Here is an 18,709-nt window from a genome sequence, read left to right as displayed (position 1 = left end):
TGGCCTGTGAATAAACTAGGATCTTGCATAAATACTTTTAATTTATTTTTGAAATAGAATGTATCAAATTTATTTATATTTTAGCATTGTCTGTGTGTCATAAAGTGCATTCCTATAAGAATATAAATCTATTAATTACAAATAAAGAAAGATTGCATTGCAACGAGATAAAGTAGAGAAAGTATTGTACAATTATGAATTATTTATGTGTCAGAGATATAAGAATATTCAGTCATATTTAAAAATAATAAATATTTGGTACATTCTACTCTGTTGTAATTTTTTTTAAATAACATAAAATATACTCGTCTAGGAAAACTATATTTATAATTCTGTGTTCACATTCAGTAGAGAAAGAAAAATAGAGAATTATCAAAGAAAGAGTTAAAATGTATTTGTTGTTTTTGTTGAAAAAATCATGAAAGTAAATCTTGAAGAGCTAAAAGATCATGATCTGAAGGTTCTTCCTTAATTCTATAAGAATTAGATAGCGCATAGTGTTTATGAAGAGCTGCAAATCCTAATCCTGGGTCTGCCTCTTCTTCTATCATAGGACTAGTACCTCTTTCAATAATATGATTTTTACCTACCTAGAAAAAATATAGAAAATACAATTTCATGAAAATCATTTTATAAATTCTTCATATTTCCTTGCAATTATTGTTTACGAACTTCGAAACGTTGTTGTTTGTATGCGATAAGTTTGCGAGTTCCTGGGGAGCTTTGTATAAGATTTTGAATTGTAGGATGTGAAACACCAAAAAAATCAGCTCCTCTTGGTGTTATTGAGCGAAGAGCAGGGGAAATGGCTGTTAATAATCGTGAATGACATTCGTCGGGAGTAGATCCTATTAATGCTTGATCGAGATCATTGTCAGAGACTATTTCAAATCTATCAAATATAAAATTCTATTAAATTTGGATTTATATATTTGGATTGATTTTTCATAAAAGAAATTTTATTAATACCTAGGTCTCGATCCACCGTCCAAAATTTTGCAAGTGTATAAACTTTTGGCTCTTACATCGCGTAAACTAGCATATATTCTTGTACTACAGTATCCTACCGGAAAAATGAGGTCTTCTGTATGATATGCTATTCTATCTGAAACCACTTCACCAAGAGAATATACTGTAAGATCACCTAATGAAATAGGAAATATAGGTCTTCCATTTACATCTAAAGGTATTAGGTTTACTGCTCTTCTTGTTGTTTTGTTATATCGTTTTGGCTTAACTTTAGTCTCTGTAAATATAATATTATATTAACATTATTCAAAATGATTATACTACAAAATTATGTTAGTAGTCCTTTGTACCCGAGGCATCCATTGAGATTCTCTTCTTTACTGTCTTCTTAGGCGTAGAACATTCTGAATTGAAAGAAGAGGAATTAAGATTATTCGATTGAGATCGTACCATCATTGTACCTGGGTCTATTTCTCCTTGTTGCTGACATAATTTTCGTAGGAGAAAAAGTCTCTCTTCTTTCATAAGCATAAGATTTTCTTGCATTTGTGCCACTTGATCGCATAATGCTGCATTTTCCTAAAATCATGAGTTAACATAAATGTTTATTCTATTGATAAATAAATACTTGAAAAAATTAATATATAAATATCTGTATCCAAGAACAGATATGGAAGAAAGAGCAAATCTTTCAGTATAACTTTTGTCAAATAAATAGAATCTCAACTTACAAAAACTGTGTCCTTCACAATTCTTTTCAATTTCCGATATTTCTTTTTATATTTTAAATTCTGCTGCATTTCAGCATTTTTATGATAATCATTATAATAATTGTCATATACTTGAGACATATTAAAATATATTAAAAGATGTTAAAAATAATCAATCTAACCAACTAAATTTTTTGTTTTGACAGTTGAGAGGTTAAGTTCTGCGTAAAATTCTAAAAACCTTTTCGTTGCAACCATTCGACTTAAAATGCAGAATAATGAAATATTCTTAATAATTATATTTTTTTAGAACCAATTCGATAAAGATTTTAAATAATTATTAATATGTTCGAGATATATACTAATCGAGTATACCATTTTCTATTTATTCTTTGATTGGTCAAAAATGTATTAATATCAACCAATGAGAAAGCTTTGTGCGCATCGGCCTAGAAAATGACCGTTAGTATTTAGTCGCGCGTATGAATACAAAGGTATTTCTGATTTCGCGTAAGATTTAAGATTATTATCGCGATACGTTTTCAAAATTATTTTCGTTCTTAGATATCTATATACTAATGATAACATTCAACAGGTTAGTAACTGATTATGTTTATTTAAATATTAAGCAGAAAATCATTCGTCAATCTTTTTTTTTTTTTTCAATCATTTGATTATTATAAATAGATACGTATCAGTTTGAATATGTACGTTTAATACGAGCTTTGTGTGCTTCGGCCCAGAAAATAACCGTTAGTATTTAGTCGCGCGTATGCATACGAAGGTATATCTGATCTCGCGTAAGATTTAAGATTATTGTCGTGATACGCTTTCAAAATTATTTTCGTTCTTAGATATCTATATACTAATGATAACATTCAACAGGTTAGTAACTGATTATGTTTATTTAGATATTAAGCAGAAAATTATTCGCCAATCTTTTTTTTTCTTCATTCATTTGATTATTATATAAAGATACCGTATCAGTTTGAATATCGTACGTTTAATACGAGCTTGCAGCCGTTTATAACGATGAGTCTAAAGGAAAAAAAAAAAAATTTCGAAAAGCCGATACGAGATATTTGAAAAAAAGGGAAAATGAGTAAATGATATTCTTTTTTTATGTAAGTAAAGGGATATTCTTTCTTTTCAAATTTATTATGCATTAATATGAGTAATCGAGATTTTTGCGTTTTTTTTCCCTTTTTTCAATAAATTTATTTGAAGGTTAAGTAAGAAGGAACGTAATCAAGTTTACGTTTAATTCGTGCATATCGACATAAATCTATGGATATTTTATTAAGGATGGCAGGGATGGCGCATGATGTTGGTATAATAATTTGACGAACAAAATATATCTCGAAAATACGATTTATTAATCTGCCGAACGTGTATTTTGCAACGCGCACTCGCATGCTCTCTTTCTCTCTCTCTCTCTCTTTCTTTCTTACTTTCAATCTTTCAGATTCTCTCTCGTACGCGTTATATAAAATCTAGATCGATATTATATTTAGAGACATCATAATTCGTAGCTTCTTCGATATACGTTAAGCTATCCTAAAAATCGCGTAAACCATTTATATCGATGAGGAGTGGCCCGATCGTTATTGGATCATTACCTTTGCACCTCGTTATTACATTCAAGATTATCGAAACATCAAACGAAGATCATTCTCCTTGATAAGATTTATCCTCATTAGAGAAGCTTTCGTATTTCTACGCGTCTTCGACTATGACCACTTTTGCATTGAATTAGACGATAGAATAACGACGAAGAAATAATTAAATAAACGAAAAGAAAATGTTACGATTCTTGTTTTATATACATACCTAGGAGAAATAGCAAACGCTATGATATGGTCCGTTGAAAATTCATTATTTATCATACATCATACAGTGAAATATCCGTATTTACAAGAACAGTTCGATGTACGAGCAATATTTACAGGAGATTAGTTTTAATGAACGATTCATGTCAAAACGTAGCGATTTTTAATGGATAAAGAAGATCCCATAACATTTTCACACTCTTCTTTCTCTCTCTCTCTCTCTCTCTCCCTCTCTCGATACTCTGCGTTATTATATTCATCGCGTACATCTCGTTCACTCTGACTAACGTATTTCAAAGCGATGCCAAGAACAATTTGTTCGTTTAATTAAAATTCTGAATATTCTAAAATCTTCAGGCTGTGCCAACTATATCCTGTTTTTTGCTGATCGATGAAATAGCGTGGTGCAATTGAAAAATCGCCGATATGGAAACACAATCTATTAATTTTTTCGATTTAAGGATCAATTATTCTTTTAACATTTTACACAATTGATACAAATAAAATATAATTCCGGCAGAGATATAGATCAATCATAGAGATGACATTAATGTCGTTTATAGATTTAACGATTTTACATGCCATATATCATCGATCGTCGATATTAATAATATGATAATTTTGCAATATAAATTTTTTCTCATATTCCATATTTCATTATTTTTTTTTTTTTTAATTTTAATAAGATACCGAACAAATATAATATAAATTGTTTTGAATTTGTTCCGAGATTCGATAGGAATAAAATATTATCGATAGAACGTGGAGATCGTGGAGAGAATTATTCTCAAGCTCGAAATCGATTAGAAACAATCGTTGATAATCAAAGTATCAAAGGGGAAAGGAGAAAATACGAATATCGTCGTCGTTAATAAAATAAAATACAAGATAATTCATTTCGTTCATAATGAATTTCGCATTTGAATTTTTTTTTTCTTTTTTTTCTTTTTTTTTTTTTTTTTTTTTTTTCGTAAAGAGTGGCGAAGAACGAATTGGCGCGATGCAGCGATAGAATTTTTACTCTAAATTGACTACGTACAAAAAATATTCTTATCGACTACATATGAATTATGTACAGTGTCTGTGTGTATCTATTATGACTTCTTCATTCCGTGTGATTGTTATAGTTCCTTGTGCATTCTGTACATTATTTTTTTTTTCTTTTTTTTTTCTCTTTTTTTTTTTTTTTTTTATATAATCCTAAGGGTGAAAGATAATCACATTTTCAGAGTTTGCGACGCGCATTGCGATGAATTACTTAAGAATAATACGCTCGTAGATTTTTTTAGATTCGCATCCTTACCCTTTATCGCGTCGATCAATTAGCTTACACGAAGAAGGAATAGTGTTCGATGCTCAGCTTTATCGTGATGATCTACCTACGCATATTATACGTACGATTTGTTTACGAATAAAGCGATAAGAATACGAGCCTATATTTAGGTCTATCTTTTCATTTTTCAATATATACCGATGAACTTTGTTTTCTCAAATTTGGCCTTTAAGTACATCCTCGAATATAAACGACGTACACATTACGTATGTACGTATTTTATGTACATACATACTTACATTCATACCTATATATATATATATATGTATATATATGTATATATATGTATATATATGTATATATATGTATATATATGTATATGTGTATATATACGCCTTGCGTACGCGTCAACGCGGGAAAAATTTGGGTATCTCACAGTGTAAAGAATGAATGAAATTAGGTAGAATACAGTAAACATCCATGGATCGAACGTACATAGCATATTTTTCTATATACAAAATGTATACAATGTATCAAAATTCTATTTTCGTGATTTTAAAAAATCAATAATTATATCGTCTCTCAAAGGTTGCACGTAGCCCAAAATCTACACCCGTTTCGTTCTTCTTCGAACGCTCTTTTACGAAGAGAAATTTATAAGTATATTATGTATAAGAAAGTATGTAATACACACGTAAATACGTTCCAAATGTTTTCCCATAGTGTTTCGTTCAAAATGTATTTTCTTCCTTCTGGTTTTTTTTTCTTTTTTTCTTTTTTTTTTTTTCTTCTCGTACTCGTTTTCCCTACACGCGTTTTTATTTTATCTTTTATTTTATTTTGTTTTATCTTCTCTTTTCTTTTCTCTTTTTTTCTTTTTTTTTTTTTTCTTTCTTTCTTTTCATTGATAACGCCAAGCGCACAGCGTGTCTATCTTGCTCTTTTCTTTCTTCGCTTTCTTTCTTTCTTTCTTTTTTTTTTTCTTTCTTTTGTACGTACATACATATCGCGCGATGATATGCAAGAGCATTATTAAAATACTTATAGTTAGAATATTTTGGCGTTATACACGCAAGTAGATGAAATACAGAAAGTAAAAGAAGATGTGAATGCAGTGATAAACGTATTAGCAGAGAGAGTTACGCACACGACATTTTTATTGCTCCCTTTGTTAATCGAAAAGGATTTAGCGAAGGTATCTGCTAAATTATATCCGATATCTCTCAATCGCGAGAATAATTTCATTTATTAATATTTTTATTATTTAACATCGGTCGATACGATGCTTCGTATTTTTTTTTTTTTTTTATTTCTTTTCTTTTCTTTTTTTTTTCTTTTTTCTTTTTTCTTTTTTCTTTTATTTGCGATCGATCAGGGATGATTACATTCGAATCATTTAACGAATATGCAGATACATAGGCATATGGGAGCGTTAACAAAAGTAGCATAGAAAAGCCTAAAAGATGATATTTTTTATACCGTATACAGCCAAACACGAGAATTTGAGGAAGTGAGGAAGGGGATGGCAATAAAGCGAATAAAAATTAAACCAACAAAATAAATATATATATATTGTTATTTCAACATACGCCACATGCTAATCGCGCAGTCCGACTGGAAAAGAAACCAAAGAAATTAAAGTACGACAATAATTCGAAACGATACTTATTTTTTCTTCTTCTCGCCGGCCGTCTATTTTTTTTTTTTTCTTGCGTTTGGCAAAGAAACGAAATAAAATAATAAAGAGAAATATAACGCGAAAATGTCGGAAACATAAACGTACGGATTTGCACATGTGAATGTGTACATTTATCTATCCGCATATGTACATACGCGTATACATGAAAAAAAAAAAAAAAAAAAGAAAAGAAAAAAAAAAGAAATATATCCACATCTCTTGATATATGTATATATATATATACACATATGTATACATATATATACACGAAGTGTGTATACAAACACACATACACATACGCACGTGAGATATAACACGACACGCACGAAGTGAAAATATGCAGATCGATCGTCTCTCTTTGTCTTTTCTTTTCTTTCTTTTTTAATATGATCTTTCGTCCCCCCCTCCCCCCTCCCCTTTGAAACACAAATGCAATGCATAACGAAATAACGAAATAACGAAATAACGGAACGACGTAACATGCTACCACGAATCAAAAATTAATACTTGTTATTTGTATATGTGCGATGAGATCACCACCTTAACAAATTTCATTAGATTTCACAGTGAGTAATTAAAATCGTTTCAAAAAGGGAGACAGAGATGGAAATCGATCGATCGATCGATCGATCGATCGATCTGCATTTTTTATATACCATCGAGAAACAGAAATTACTTCGATACGAACTCGGTCAGGGCGCGTGCATGCGAACGGATACTCTTAAAAACAAAACGGCCACATTCGACCGATTATAAATTTATAAAAATTCTAAACGCTTTTATTTCTTCTTTTAAAAATGTTCGCATCAAAGTAATTTACGACGATGCTACTACATATACGTATCGCGTACAAATTCGCATGTCCTGTAATCCGATCACTTGACGTTGCCCTAAGACGAGCAACGAGAATCTTTCACGCGTTTTTCACGAAACGCCTTCGTGATTCGTCTCATCAGTGCGATTGCACTTAAAAAAAAGGAGTACATGTAAAGAAATATACATGTATTTGAGCACCGAAAAGAAGAAGGTAAACGTGGCAGAGACGAACAAAACTAAAAAAAGAAAAGGAAAAATAATAATAATAATAATAATAATAATAATAATAATAATAATAATAATAATAATAAAAAAAAAAGAAAACAAAACCAAACGAACTCTATAAAAGAAAGAAAAAAAAAAAAGAAGAAAAAAAACGAGATAAAGGAAAAAAAGACATGATATAAAGAAGTACAACAAATTATTAACGAGGGGGATTGTAAAGACGAGGTATACTCATCGGTAACGATAGTCTTAGGAGGTAATAACTTTAGCTTTAAAAAATAAACGTTATGCCATATGTACTTTTGTATGTGTATGCACGTGTATGTATGTATGTACGTGTGTAGTTTAAAGGTCGGGTAATAATATTACTAATAACAGCGGTTAATTATAAGGCCAATAATGCTCGTGTGTGCCATGATAAGCTGCGTAACGACGTCTCGCATAACTTCGAAGCCGAGCAGATTCACCGATGATGCGTTTGATTCTTCTTTTCCTTTTCGTTAGACGTATCTAACGATTGCGTTTTGTCCTCGCGCTCTCCACGTATTCGCAATATTTTTTGTTTTTTTTTTTCTTTTTTCTTCCTTGTTTCTTTTTTTCTTTCTTTTTTTTTCCTTTTTTTTTTTTTTTTTTTTTTTTTTCTTTTGGTTTTACACTCGCGATTAATTTTACGAGGTAACAGAACTAAAGACCTCTATTTCAGGCCGTTAAAAGATTTCTTACAATTTTCTTTAAGTATGTTAATCTAGAAACTGTGTCGAGAGAGAGAACTCAGAAATATTATCTCGCGATTGTCGAACGTTAAGTACATTGAAAAATTAAACGATCATAATTAATTTCGATTCGTTTACTAAAAATCGTTGTTTTTTTTTTTTTTTTTTTTAAGTCTGCCCGCCAACGAAAGTACGCAACATTACGAGTGATTTCTGCTTGACTGATAATTGCCTTCATTATATGAGGGCACATCTTCTTCACTATTCTTATAATAAAACGTAGTCAATTGCAACGAATATCCTTTGCGAAAAACGCATATTATACATACGTAGAAGTACCTGCCTGATGCGTCGTGACATGTGCCGACTGCCAAAAAATATTATTAAGCGAATTAACTAGCGATCGACGTTGATACGTCGCGACTTAGTGTCGATAATACATATAAGTGATAATAAATGATTGTAGTAACTTAGAGTATCGATAATATTCAATAATGCTCCTAGCTATTAATGATAATACAGTATTAATAATAATAATAATAATAATAATAATAATAATAATAATAATAATAATAGTAATAATAATAAAAATAGCATATATCTAATAATAATAATAATAACTAATAATAATTATAATAATAATAATAATAATAATAATAATAATCATAATAATAATAATAATAATAATAATAATAATAATAATAATAATAATAATAATAATAATAATAATAATAATAATAACAATGACGTTAATCAGCAGCGCGGTAAAAATGGACATAACGATAATAGTGATCCGAAGAAACATTAGTAGCACAGACATTAATAAAAACGCTTGTGCCAGGGTTCATCGTGACGACACAACATATATATGTTATATAGGCGATATTAATGACCGCAAACGATACTTTTTTGACTAGGCTCTAGTTTTGTTGTTGTTTACATGTATCATGTATTATACGTGTAATTATGTATAAATGTACGTGTGAAGTGTAAAAGTGGAGGTGAGATACTACAAACAAGACGACGCGTGCCCGATTTCTCACTTTGTTAGTCATCATGTCGATCAATGTGTTGATTAGTCGTTAGCCTTGGCATAAGTACATTGATTAATTAAAGACACGTCTTTGGTAACTTAACGCGAAGCGTCGCAGCGTCAATACCGCGAAACCGCGTTGCGTCTTACGTTTGTTTTGTCTGTCATATGCCTTCTTATTTTTTTTTTCTCTCTTAAAAAATAATTTGCCAAGACGCTGGACGCTTCGCACATTTGGTTTGACGCATATGTGTCTGCAAGTGTATATGTTTCTTTTTTTTTGCGCGCGCGTGTATGTGTGTGCATGTGCGTGTGTGTGAGGGTGCACGCGCGCGAACGCACATCAAAATACTCACATAATAATTAATAACGCGTGAAAGAAGAAGAAGAAACGAAGAAAGAGACGAATGGTGGGACGAAATCCAAAAATGATGCATCGATGTTAGAAAAATTGGCGACCGAACGATAGACACGAACAAAACAAATAGACTAGGGGATTGCGAATCCATTCTCTTTATCTTTCTTTCACTTTCCCTCTTTTTCTTTTTCACTCCCTCTCTTCTTTTTTCTCTCTTTCTTTTCTTTATCTTGATTCTTCGTCTCCCGACGTTGTTACGAGAGTGTAGTGGAAGAAGGAATGTTAATTTGTTCGGCGTCGAATCTCGAGTTCTTATTTAATCTAATTAACCCTTAATCAGACGTGCTTTTTTTTTCTTTTTTTTTCTTTTCTTTACATTTATTTTAATTGCGTTTCATTGTTTTTCTTCTACATATTTTAGTAATACGATTGTAATTTCAAAATTATCAACTTTTTTCATCAAATCACAACAACGCGTAGTCGATTTTTTGTAAGAGAACCGAAAAATAAAAATCAATATTGTATCGTACGTGTTATGCCTAATATCGGGTAAAATTTCGAGATTCGACCGCGTCGAATTTTGAAAATACTCGTTGAATGTAAGTCTACGAGATTGAGTCGGACGTGACGTGGATCGGGAAACGCGGCTGAATGTGTTACTCATATGCGTTCTCGATGCCATAATGATGTTTTAATTTCATTTATTTCTTAAACGAGTCCGCGCGTTTCTTAAATAATACGTATTCGATCGACGGAAATTCCGAAAATTTCAAGGTGTCCCATCGATATTCTCTTTCTTTCTCGCTCACACTCGCTCGTTCCCTTTCTCTCATTTTCCATTCACTCGCTCCCACTGTCGTTTCCTATCAGGCCCTTAATTGCACGGCTTTTTATTATTAAAAAGCGATCCTAGTTCGATCCTAGATATGATACAGTCTTATCACAAAGTCAATTACAAAATGTCTCTTACATATGTCTCTGTCTTTTCTACTACTACTTTTCGCTTTTTTCCTCTGTTAGAATGTGAGAATGTGTTGTGAGTATGTGTATGTGAGAGTGTGTGAATTAGTGAGTGAGCGTGTATGTCGGCTCTATTTTATTTATCTTTTCTTTCGTCTTTTACGTTTCTTTCATTTTTTTATTTTTCTTGATTTTTGGTATATTCGCAGAATCTGGATACATAACGCGCAACAAGTCCTCGCACATCAAAGGAGTCAAACAAAGGACTCGACGTACTCTCAACATTGGTCTATCTTCCCCACACCCGCTTACCCGGGTTTTATCCCCCCCCCGCCCCATACACTCTTTTGTTTTTTTTTTCTTTTTAATTTATACCTCTTTCTTTTAGTTGTTTTTTTTTTCTTTTTATTCTTTACACATCTACTATCTATATATGTCCAAATTGCCGGCACGTATGTATACAAACAGGCGCTTCGACACCGACGGCGGACTCCGACAGTGAGCCGATAAAAATAAATCTCAGTCAACGATTAATATACATAATAATATATATATCTATATGTATATATATATATATATATATGTATCTAATGTATTCTCGCAGCGTTACGTCCTATCTTCCTCCCATTCGTTTTTCCATTCTTCTATTTGTCTCTTTTTCTCTCGAGTCTGGCGGTCCAAAGAACGATCCTTTCTTAGCCTATTGGAACGTCAAGAAAGGGTATTTCACGTCTAAGACCCTCAGGATCCTATTCTTTTCGACTTTAGACCGTGATACGAGGAATAAAACACGTTTACGTATATGTACGTACACATCACAGGAGAGGAAGAATAGTCGCAGATTTTTTTTCCCAGACCCGAAGGATCTGTTTGAATCCTGGTAGGACGCGCTTGGGCTCCGTTTCGGTCTCTCTTTGCTCTCGAGCTTCGTACGCTTATTCGGAATCCTCTCGTTCTGCGTCATTAGAACACCACTATTCTTCTTCTTCTTCTTCTTTTTCCTCTTGTTCCTTTCTTCTTTGTCCCACGGGAAATACTTTGTACTGCTCAGAAGTAGTCTTGACGATCAACAAGGATTCCTTTGCTCTCGTTCCCATTATTTTAACCACGCTTAAAGATCGCGTCGAATCGCAGGCAGTTCCGCGCAAAATTCGCAGGCACACGAATGGATTTCTCTCTCTCTCTCTCTCTCTCTTTCTTTCTCTCTCTCTCTCTCTCTCTCTCTCTCTCTCTCTCTCTCTCTCTCTCTCTCTCTCTCTGCGAAGGAGATAATAGTCGAAGGATAAGATAGGAAGAGTGCAGGAGAATTTGGTGATGATCTGCCAGGAATGGTTGGACACAACGGTGACCAATTAGTCTTAGAGAGAAAGATGGGGGAGTGGTGGTTATGTTTTTTTTTGTTTTTGTGTGTTTTCTTTTTGGTGTTTTTTTTCTTTTTTTTTTCTTTTTTTTTTTGTACAGGCAGCACCGACAGACACAGAGAGACCGATCGAGAGACTGACCAAGCAGTCGTGACTGATTGACCGACTTGGTCGACGATCGAAGACGATCGATTGACCGATCGACCGATCGATTGACTGACTGACTGACTGACTGACTGACTGACTGAGATTGACATGGCACGGCGACTCCGATCGAGAGTACACGGTCACAACGTCACAGGCCACCTGCTGGCACACAAACAAACACACGGACAGGTTAGTCACCACCACACACCAGATATGTAGGATATCCTCGGATGCGAGATGCACGCTGGATAGCTCGTACCTTTCTGAGGCCACGCAAAGCGAACTTTCTCTTTAGTCGATCGTTCCTCGCTCTTTCGACGAGATTAGAAAAGTAGAGAAAGAGAGAGAGAGAGAGAGAGAAAGAGACAGAGAGACAGAGAGACAGATAAAAGGGCACACAAGCTACACCTAGTTGGCCAGCCAGCCAGCTAGCTAGCTATCCATCCAAGTTTTCCTTTCGCGAGCGTTCTCGTCATTAGCGAAGGGAAAACCTGAAAGACTAGCTAGCCCCACTAGATTACAAATGCCCATTTGCGAAGCCTTTTCAGAGGTACGAAAACACACCGTGCATCGTGCACACAGGTATAACTACGTCCGGACCGTCGTCGATTTTAGACTGAGATTCAACAAACGAGGACCCAAAATTGCTTTGACTTCGCGAATTGTTCCCGTCCGTCGCAGTTCGACGTCGTTTACGAAATCGTTCTGAATAATCATCAAACGTGGTACGTGCACAACACACACACACACACACATATATATATATATATATATATTTATTTGGGGCCTCGTTCGCATCACTCGCGACAAAAGCAGCACCACAATTCGCCGATAGTTCTCACGAGTTTCTGATAGTCCCTTCATTTGAAAAATTAGTTCTCCCTTGGAGAAGGGAATGTATTAGATATCTACATATGTATATCGTATGTATAATATGTTTTGTACATTCAAATGAGAACGATAGACGACGGTGTCGAATAGCACGCGACGGGCACCGGCATTCCGAAAACACATGGCAATGGTTGTTAGTCTTTACCAACTAATAGAAGCGTACTAGTAGCGTGATTAACCATAAATAAGGCTTAGTGAATAATATAATAGCGAGATGGGTATGCATCGAGAATTTCGTGCATCCCGTAAATGTTCAACGGCATGGATTCACGACGTGCGAATGAGACGATTCGAACGAGAAAATTAAGGAGCTAGAATTTTTCATTCCACGATTAATGTTACTACCGACGTTGCGTGAAAATTTTCGAAGCGAAACTATATATATATATATATATATACACATATACATATATACATATATATATGTGTGTGTGTGTGTATGTGTGTGTCCGTGTTTATATATATAGTTATCTACAAAGCCGTATGTTGTGTATAATGTATGTATGTATGTGTCTGTTAGTAAACTTCACGTACGTAACTTCACTTTGTGCAACGAGTTAGCACAGTAAGCTTTAAACTGGCAGCCTTTTGCAACGAAACGAGTTTGATTACACAACTTAGAAAGGGGGTTGAACGAGGGAATAGGTACTTCTGTCGTACCTTCGAAAGTCGAAGGAACGAACATCGAAAGCGCGTTATTGGTACGATAAATGAATAGCGTACGACAAATATAGGTGATTTGTGAGAGGAGATTTGATTTCAAGTTTATCCTTTCTTCTCTATTTAATACACGTGTATACGTCCTGCGAAAGACCTATGAATAATAGCTACTGACTATTATTTATTTAATCACGGTTGCAAAATATCATAGAACTTTCTTGACAACGACTGTAACGCGATCATATATATATATATATATATATATATATATATATATATATATATATATATGTGTGCTTATATGTATATGTATATGTAATATGTATAGATATGTATGTATGATTAGAAACGAAATGATTAAAACACGTTGATAAATATAAAAAGTATATATTATAAAATATATATATATGTAGAATAGGACGGAATAAAAGAGAGAAAGCCGAGTTATATGTATATATACATATATGGTAGAAAGCAAAATTTAAAAAGGACGATACTTTAATTCTCGTTCGTAAAAAATCTAAAGAAAAAAAGTCTTTTCGAGTATCACAGCTTCGTTACAATTTGGGAATTGGGGGTAGCGTTGGGAGGGAACGGGGAGAGCCTAGCTTTGATCTATAAGTGAAATAAACGATACGACCGAGCGACGCCGGTAAGTCGTTGTTTCTTGGACACCGCGCCTTATCGTTACTTCGATTTTCTTCTATAAATACTGTTTGACTAGAGGATCGTACGTGGTTGCACGTCCAAGGAAGAAATACTGTTTTCCGATAGCTCCTTCGAATCGTAATGGCGGCCCTGTCTGCCTGAGGAGTCGAAAAAATCCCGTAAGTCGGTTGTTATTCTCGTTACGATTTAACCAGAAACTAATCGCGCGAATACGAGTCCGACTATGAGAAAAATAGATATTGCTAACTGATATAGTAAGACCAAAGCTCTAATATCCATAGTCCTTGGTATCTACCTACGAACGCTCGAGGATGATGTCAACTAGTATGGCTTCGAAGCATCCTTGGATCGTTTCAATTGAACCTTAAGTCGCTTCGTGCCGATCTGGAAACCGTTCATCGCCTGGATCGCTGCTTGCGCGCTCGCAGAGTTGTCGTACGAGACGAAACCTGAAAGAAATATGACCGTTCTCGTTCAATCGACAATTCTATAACACTATGATACGATTTATTAACTAACTTTCAACGAAATACTTTTTTCCCTTCTTTCGGAATTCAAAACTCACCAAAGCATTTGCTCAATTTCGTCTGTTTATCGATGAAAACTTTGGCGGATATGACATTGCCGAAAGGTAGAAAGGTAGAAGCTAGATCGGTATCACTGAATTCCTGCGGTAAGTGGTAGATGAAGAGGTTACCACCTTCAGGACCCTCGATCTGCTTGCCAGCGGCACTGAAACTCGAATTTTGCGCCGCCGCTGCTGCTGCAGCCGCTGCCGCCGTGAATGCCGGGAACCCTGAAATAATAAAATTCGATTCAGCGGATGACACGGATTTATACGATAATACTATATTATTGTATTCGATCGTAGTCGTAAGAACATGAACATGTTTATTTTACGTTCTTCCGACGTTCATTCCTCGAGATGCTTCGTCTTTCTGGAAAAAAAAAAAAAAAAAAAAAAAAAAAAAAAAAAAAAAAACAAAAAAAAAAAACAAAAAAAAAAGAAATCAAATTATGACATTCGTTTCGTTACAAAGCTCAATTTTGATTGAATATTTTATATTTTATATTTCGGAGTTTTATATTTTATACTCGTAAATTCTTTTTTCTTCTTCTTATTTTATTTTTTCTCAAAAAGACGAAGTATCTCGAAAATCGACCATTTCACGAACACAATTCTCGTACTGAAGCTTTATCTAAATTGTCCATGTAGATTACTCGTTCGAATAAACGACACGGGCCCTGGTGCATCGGCATAGAGTCGTTTTATTCGCTCGGAAGTGAACCAGATGGACGGCTAAAAATACTGGAATAGCGCATGACGGAGTGTACTGCACGTTTTACACAGCTAAGCGTTGGCAATTCTACTCTTTCTTTTTTTTTTCTTTTTGTTTTTTTTTTTTTTTTTTTATATATATATATATTTTTTTTCTTATTTTTTTATTTTTACTCACTATGCAATTCTTTCTTTTCCACGGTCACCGTCGTCTTTCCAATGAGAGCTTTAATGCGCACAGTTAACTCGTTAGAAAATGCACCTTTACGATCAATGCAGATTATAACATTTATATACATATATATGTGCATATATATATATAGTATAGTTATACATACAATGCTTTTGTCGTTTATAACGACACGCTTTTAAAATGATTTAAAAACAATTACCTGCGTATTGCTGCAAGCTCGAATAAGCGTTACTCAGAGAGTCCTGCAATCCGTTCAAAGGTGCTCCTGTCAAGGAATTAAGCGCAAGTGACGTTACAGGACTTAGGCTTCCACCGGTCGACCCTTTAAAATGAATACAAAGGTCTATTTATTTTCCATCTTTTGATATTAAAAAAAACATGTTAATCGTGCTTAAATTCGGTCGCCCTTTAATCGACGATAAAATAATAACTTTCTAAACATGCTGCATGCTACGACGTTGGGACAACCCTCACTATTTAATCCTTGTTAACTTTTTAGCGATAATAATAAATGGATTTAGTATATCGATAAATATCGGATTAGTATCGTATAAAAATATGGTACACATATAATATCTCATTGACATTCTATCTCTACTATGAGTATGGTCAATACTTTATCTACCATTGTTCTGTAGTTTTTTTTTCTTTTTTTTTACACAACGAGAAATGGGTTATTAATTCGATATACGTTGAGCATTCGTTAATTGCAATAAGCTTGTACAAGTTAAATACGTCCATGACTGTACATTTCGAATAAATACTCACTATATGATATATATATATATATATATGTATATACAAATCATCATTAATAAGTTATTATAACTTTAAATTGGTGTATAGTGTGTTGCAGGTTATTGGAAAACTCTTTAAAATCGGATATGGACATATATTACGAATCAAATTTTGTTCGAGCCAAGGTGAGTTCTTTTTTATTCGCAAATAATACGCCATTAGTACCACTTTTTTGACGGGGATAGGGGGGGGGGAAAGGTGAGGAAAAAAAAACAAAGCAGTAGTGCGGGAAAAATATAAATTTTACACAAAAACGAACGGGTTATAAATTGAGGAAAGGATCAAAGTAAAAGATATAGATAAGAACTCTCGTAATAATACGAGAATGCAATACGAAGGAAGGGATCATTCGAGCAAACCAACGAAGTAGATGGACGAACAACGATACAATATCGTTTTCCGTAAATTCTCACCTGTACTTCCTGTCTTCCCGAGTAGGGCAGCTAAGCACGAAAAAAAATGCGTATCGTTAAAATACTGACGACTGATTGATTGGATATATATAATATATGTGTATATATATATATATATAAAAAAAGAAAAAGGAGGCTAATCTCTAAAAAAAGATAACTTAAGAGATAGTATATATCATTTTGGTACGGAATATTAAAATCGGCTAAGAAAGATACAACCGAATTAATATTCCTAATGTATCTTACTTTGGCTCAATGACGGTTGATGAATGAATATGGTAACACGGTCACCAATTGACTGTAATCATTTTCGCGGTTTTTGGGAGTCTATAAACGCATCTGTCATTGCTCTATAATTTCATGAATTTTCGAAAATTCAATTTCTTCCATTAATCGATTACATTGAAATATTCATTTGGCATCCTACAGCCATAATAATCGACGCATTCACATTACGTCATATTCACCGCGTACGAGATAGTACATCGTGGAAATTGAAACGTTGTAGAGAAAGATGAAATACTATATTTGGATGTGGTAGTATGCCTATACGTCTACATGTATGTACTATTAAATAAGCGAAATGGGAAAATCAGACCGTTGCACGAGTTAGGGTCCTCGGTATGATCGAAATTAATTTAGTAATTGTTAATACTGTACCAGGCAATGGGACACGTACATAGCGACATACCTGCTGTCGAATTCGCCAGTCCGCTTAACGCTGAAACACAGAACACGTTCACGACATTAGCAAAGCAACGTTAGTGACGAATGTATGAAATTGTCCGATATATGTATTACATATATACATTTTTCAGGCTACTCGAAAGTATCTCGTGAGATTTAAGATCCATCAGAAATTTTTCTCCTCTTTTTCTTTTTTTTCTTTTCATACAACTCCAACTACTCCGGTCAATCAATGTTTATCGATTATAATACCAATTTACGTGTATACATGTATATATTGCAACGCACACAAAATTCTGATACGTTAAATACTAAAGTATACAACAAGCGAATACGTGAGTTAAAGTATAACGTTAATACATATAAACGTTGAAAGGGTATTTGCTGCGCTCGCTCACACTCCGCCATTTTGAACTTTGGGTTTCCATGCATACCTATTAAAGCTTAAACAGTTCACCTACTCTCCTGGAATTATAATAATGCATGCGATCATTAACGATTAACGAAGTTTAAGCGATATTTTCTTTTTCTCTCGTGAATGCTGATCAACATGTAATAATGTATAAGAAGCATAATAATTACTAGTGCACGTTGACGGTATATTCTCCTTTTTAATCGACTCTAATTTTTATCACTTTCTTGTTTTGTCTATTTTTTCTTTTTTTTTTTTTTTTTTTTTCTTTTTTCTTTTTTATCTTCGAGCCGAAGAAGAACATACACGATCATTTCGTTTTGTACGTAAAATAAATTTCAATAGATAATATTAACCAATATCTTATCTCTAACGATTAATAAAAATTTTTTAATAAGCCACACGCAATGTTTCGTAATGCGTAGTACTCACTGGTTGGTGACACTTGAAGGTTGCCGTTTCCGCCAGTCATAGCTGCCAATGTAACAAGATTTTGCATACTCATGGGTGATACCCCAGCATTTGCTGAAATTTGATAAAAACTGCGTTTAGTTTGAACGAAATTATTATCGCATGAATGGAAAAATTTGAAAGAATTCATCGTATACGTAAAATAATCGTAAAATAAAATAAAA

General features: G+C 33.6%; 2 protein-coding genes and 1 long non-coding RNA gene across 44 annotated transcripts in view; 1 reads left to right on the top strand and 2 right to left on the bottom strand.

Moving 5' to 3' along the window:
* Positions 1-10: 10 nt before the first annotated feature.
* LOC118442803 (transforming growth factor beta regulator 1) lies at positions 11-5,579 on the bottom strand. The gene is made up of 5 exons (XM_035868962.2): positions 1,701-5,579; positions 1,320-1,548; positions 970-1,246; positions 673-892; positions 11-590 (listed from the first exon to the last, which is right to left on the bottom strand). Exons 1-5 carry the CDS (start codon positions 1,818-1,820, stop codon positions 417-419), a joined length of 1,020 nt encoding a protein of 339 aa, XP_035724855.1. The 5' UTR covers positions 1,821-5,579; the 3' UTR covers positions 11-416.
* LOC118442789 (CUGBP Elav-like family member 1-A) overlaps positions 1,454-18,709 on the bottom strand; it is a 269,901-nt gene continuing 252,645 nt past the window's right edge. For 18 of the 42 annotated variants that reach the window (XM_085663560.1, XM_085663572.1, XM_085663558.1 and 15 more), the window contains 8 exons: positions 18,507-18,599; positions 17,655-17,696; positions 16,976-17,005; positions 15,964-16,086; positions 15,750-15,797; positions 14,858-15,088; positions 14,588-14,741; positions 8,086-12,234 (listed from right to left, as the gene is read on the bottom strand). In XM_085663560.1, coding sequence (XP_085519686.1) covers positions 14,614-14,741; positions 14,858-15,088; positions 15,750-15,797; positions 15,964-16,086; positions 16,976-17,005; positions 17,655-17,696; positions 18,507-18,599 — 695 coding nt within the window. In that variant the 3' untranslated portion in view covers positions 8,086-12,234; positions 14,588-14,613. Of the gene's footprint in view, positions 1,549-6,325; positions 7,512-8,085; positions 14,430-14,587; positions 14,742-14,857; positions 15,089-15,749; positions 15,798-15,963; positions 16,087-16,975; positions 17,006-17,654; positions 17,697-18,506; positions 18,600-18,709 lie in introns of those variants that run through there. The other 24 variants (XM_085663549.1, XM_085663550.1, XM_085663553.1 and 21 more) reach the window with 21 other exon arrangements.
* Positions 2,459-18,709, top strand: part of LOC118442821 (uncharacterized) — a 404,525-nt gene continuing 388,274 nt past the window's right edge. The window contains exons 1-2 of the long non-coding RNA XR_014983515.1: positions 2,459-2,564; positions 16,611-16,687. This is a non-coding gene — a long non-coding RNA (uncharacterized LOC118442821). The remainder of the gene's footprint in view (positions 2,565-16,610; positions 16,688-18,709) is intronic.

The sequence above is a fragment of the Vespa mandarinia genome, chromosome 22, assembly GCF_050613455.1.
Source record: "Vespa mandarinia isolate Hongniang chromosome 22, ASM5061345v1, whole genome shotgun sequence".
NCBI lineage: Eukaryota > Metazoa > Arthropoda > Insecta > Hymenoptera > Vespidae > Vespa > Vespa mandarinia.
This window is presented reverse-complemented; position numbering and strand designations above follow the sequence as displayed.

What these genes read in the sequence shown, in the direction of transcription:
- LOC118442803 (XM_035868962.2), bottom strand. Translation starts at nt 1,820, where the DNA reads ATGTCTCAAGTATATGACAATTATTATAATGATTATCATAAAAATGCT. An exon ending in AATCTCAATGGATGCCTCGG is followed by an intron (nt 1,247 to 1,319) that starts GTACAAAGGACT and finishes TTATATTTACAG; the next exon opens with AGACTAAAGTTAAGCCAAAA. An exon ending in ACAAACAACAACGTTTCGAA is followed by an intron (nt 591 to 672) that starts GTTCGTAAACAA and finishes TATTTTTTCTAG; the next exon opens with GTAGGTAAAAATCATATTAT.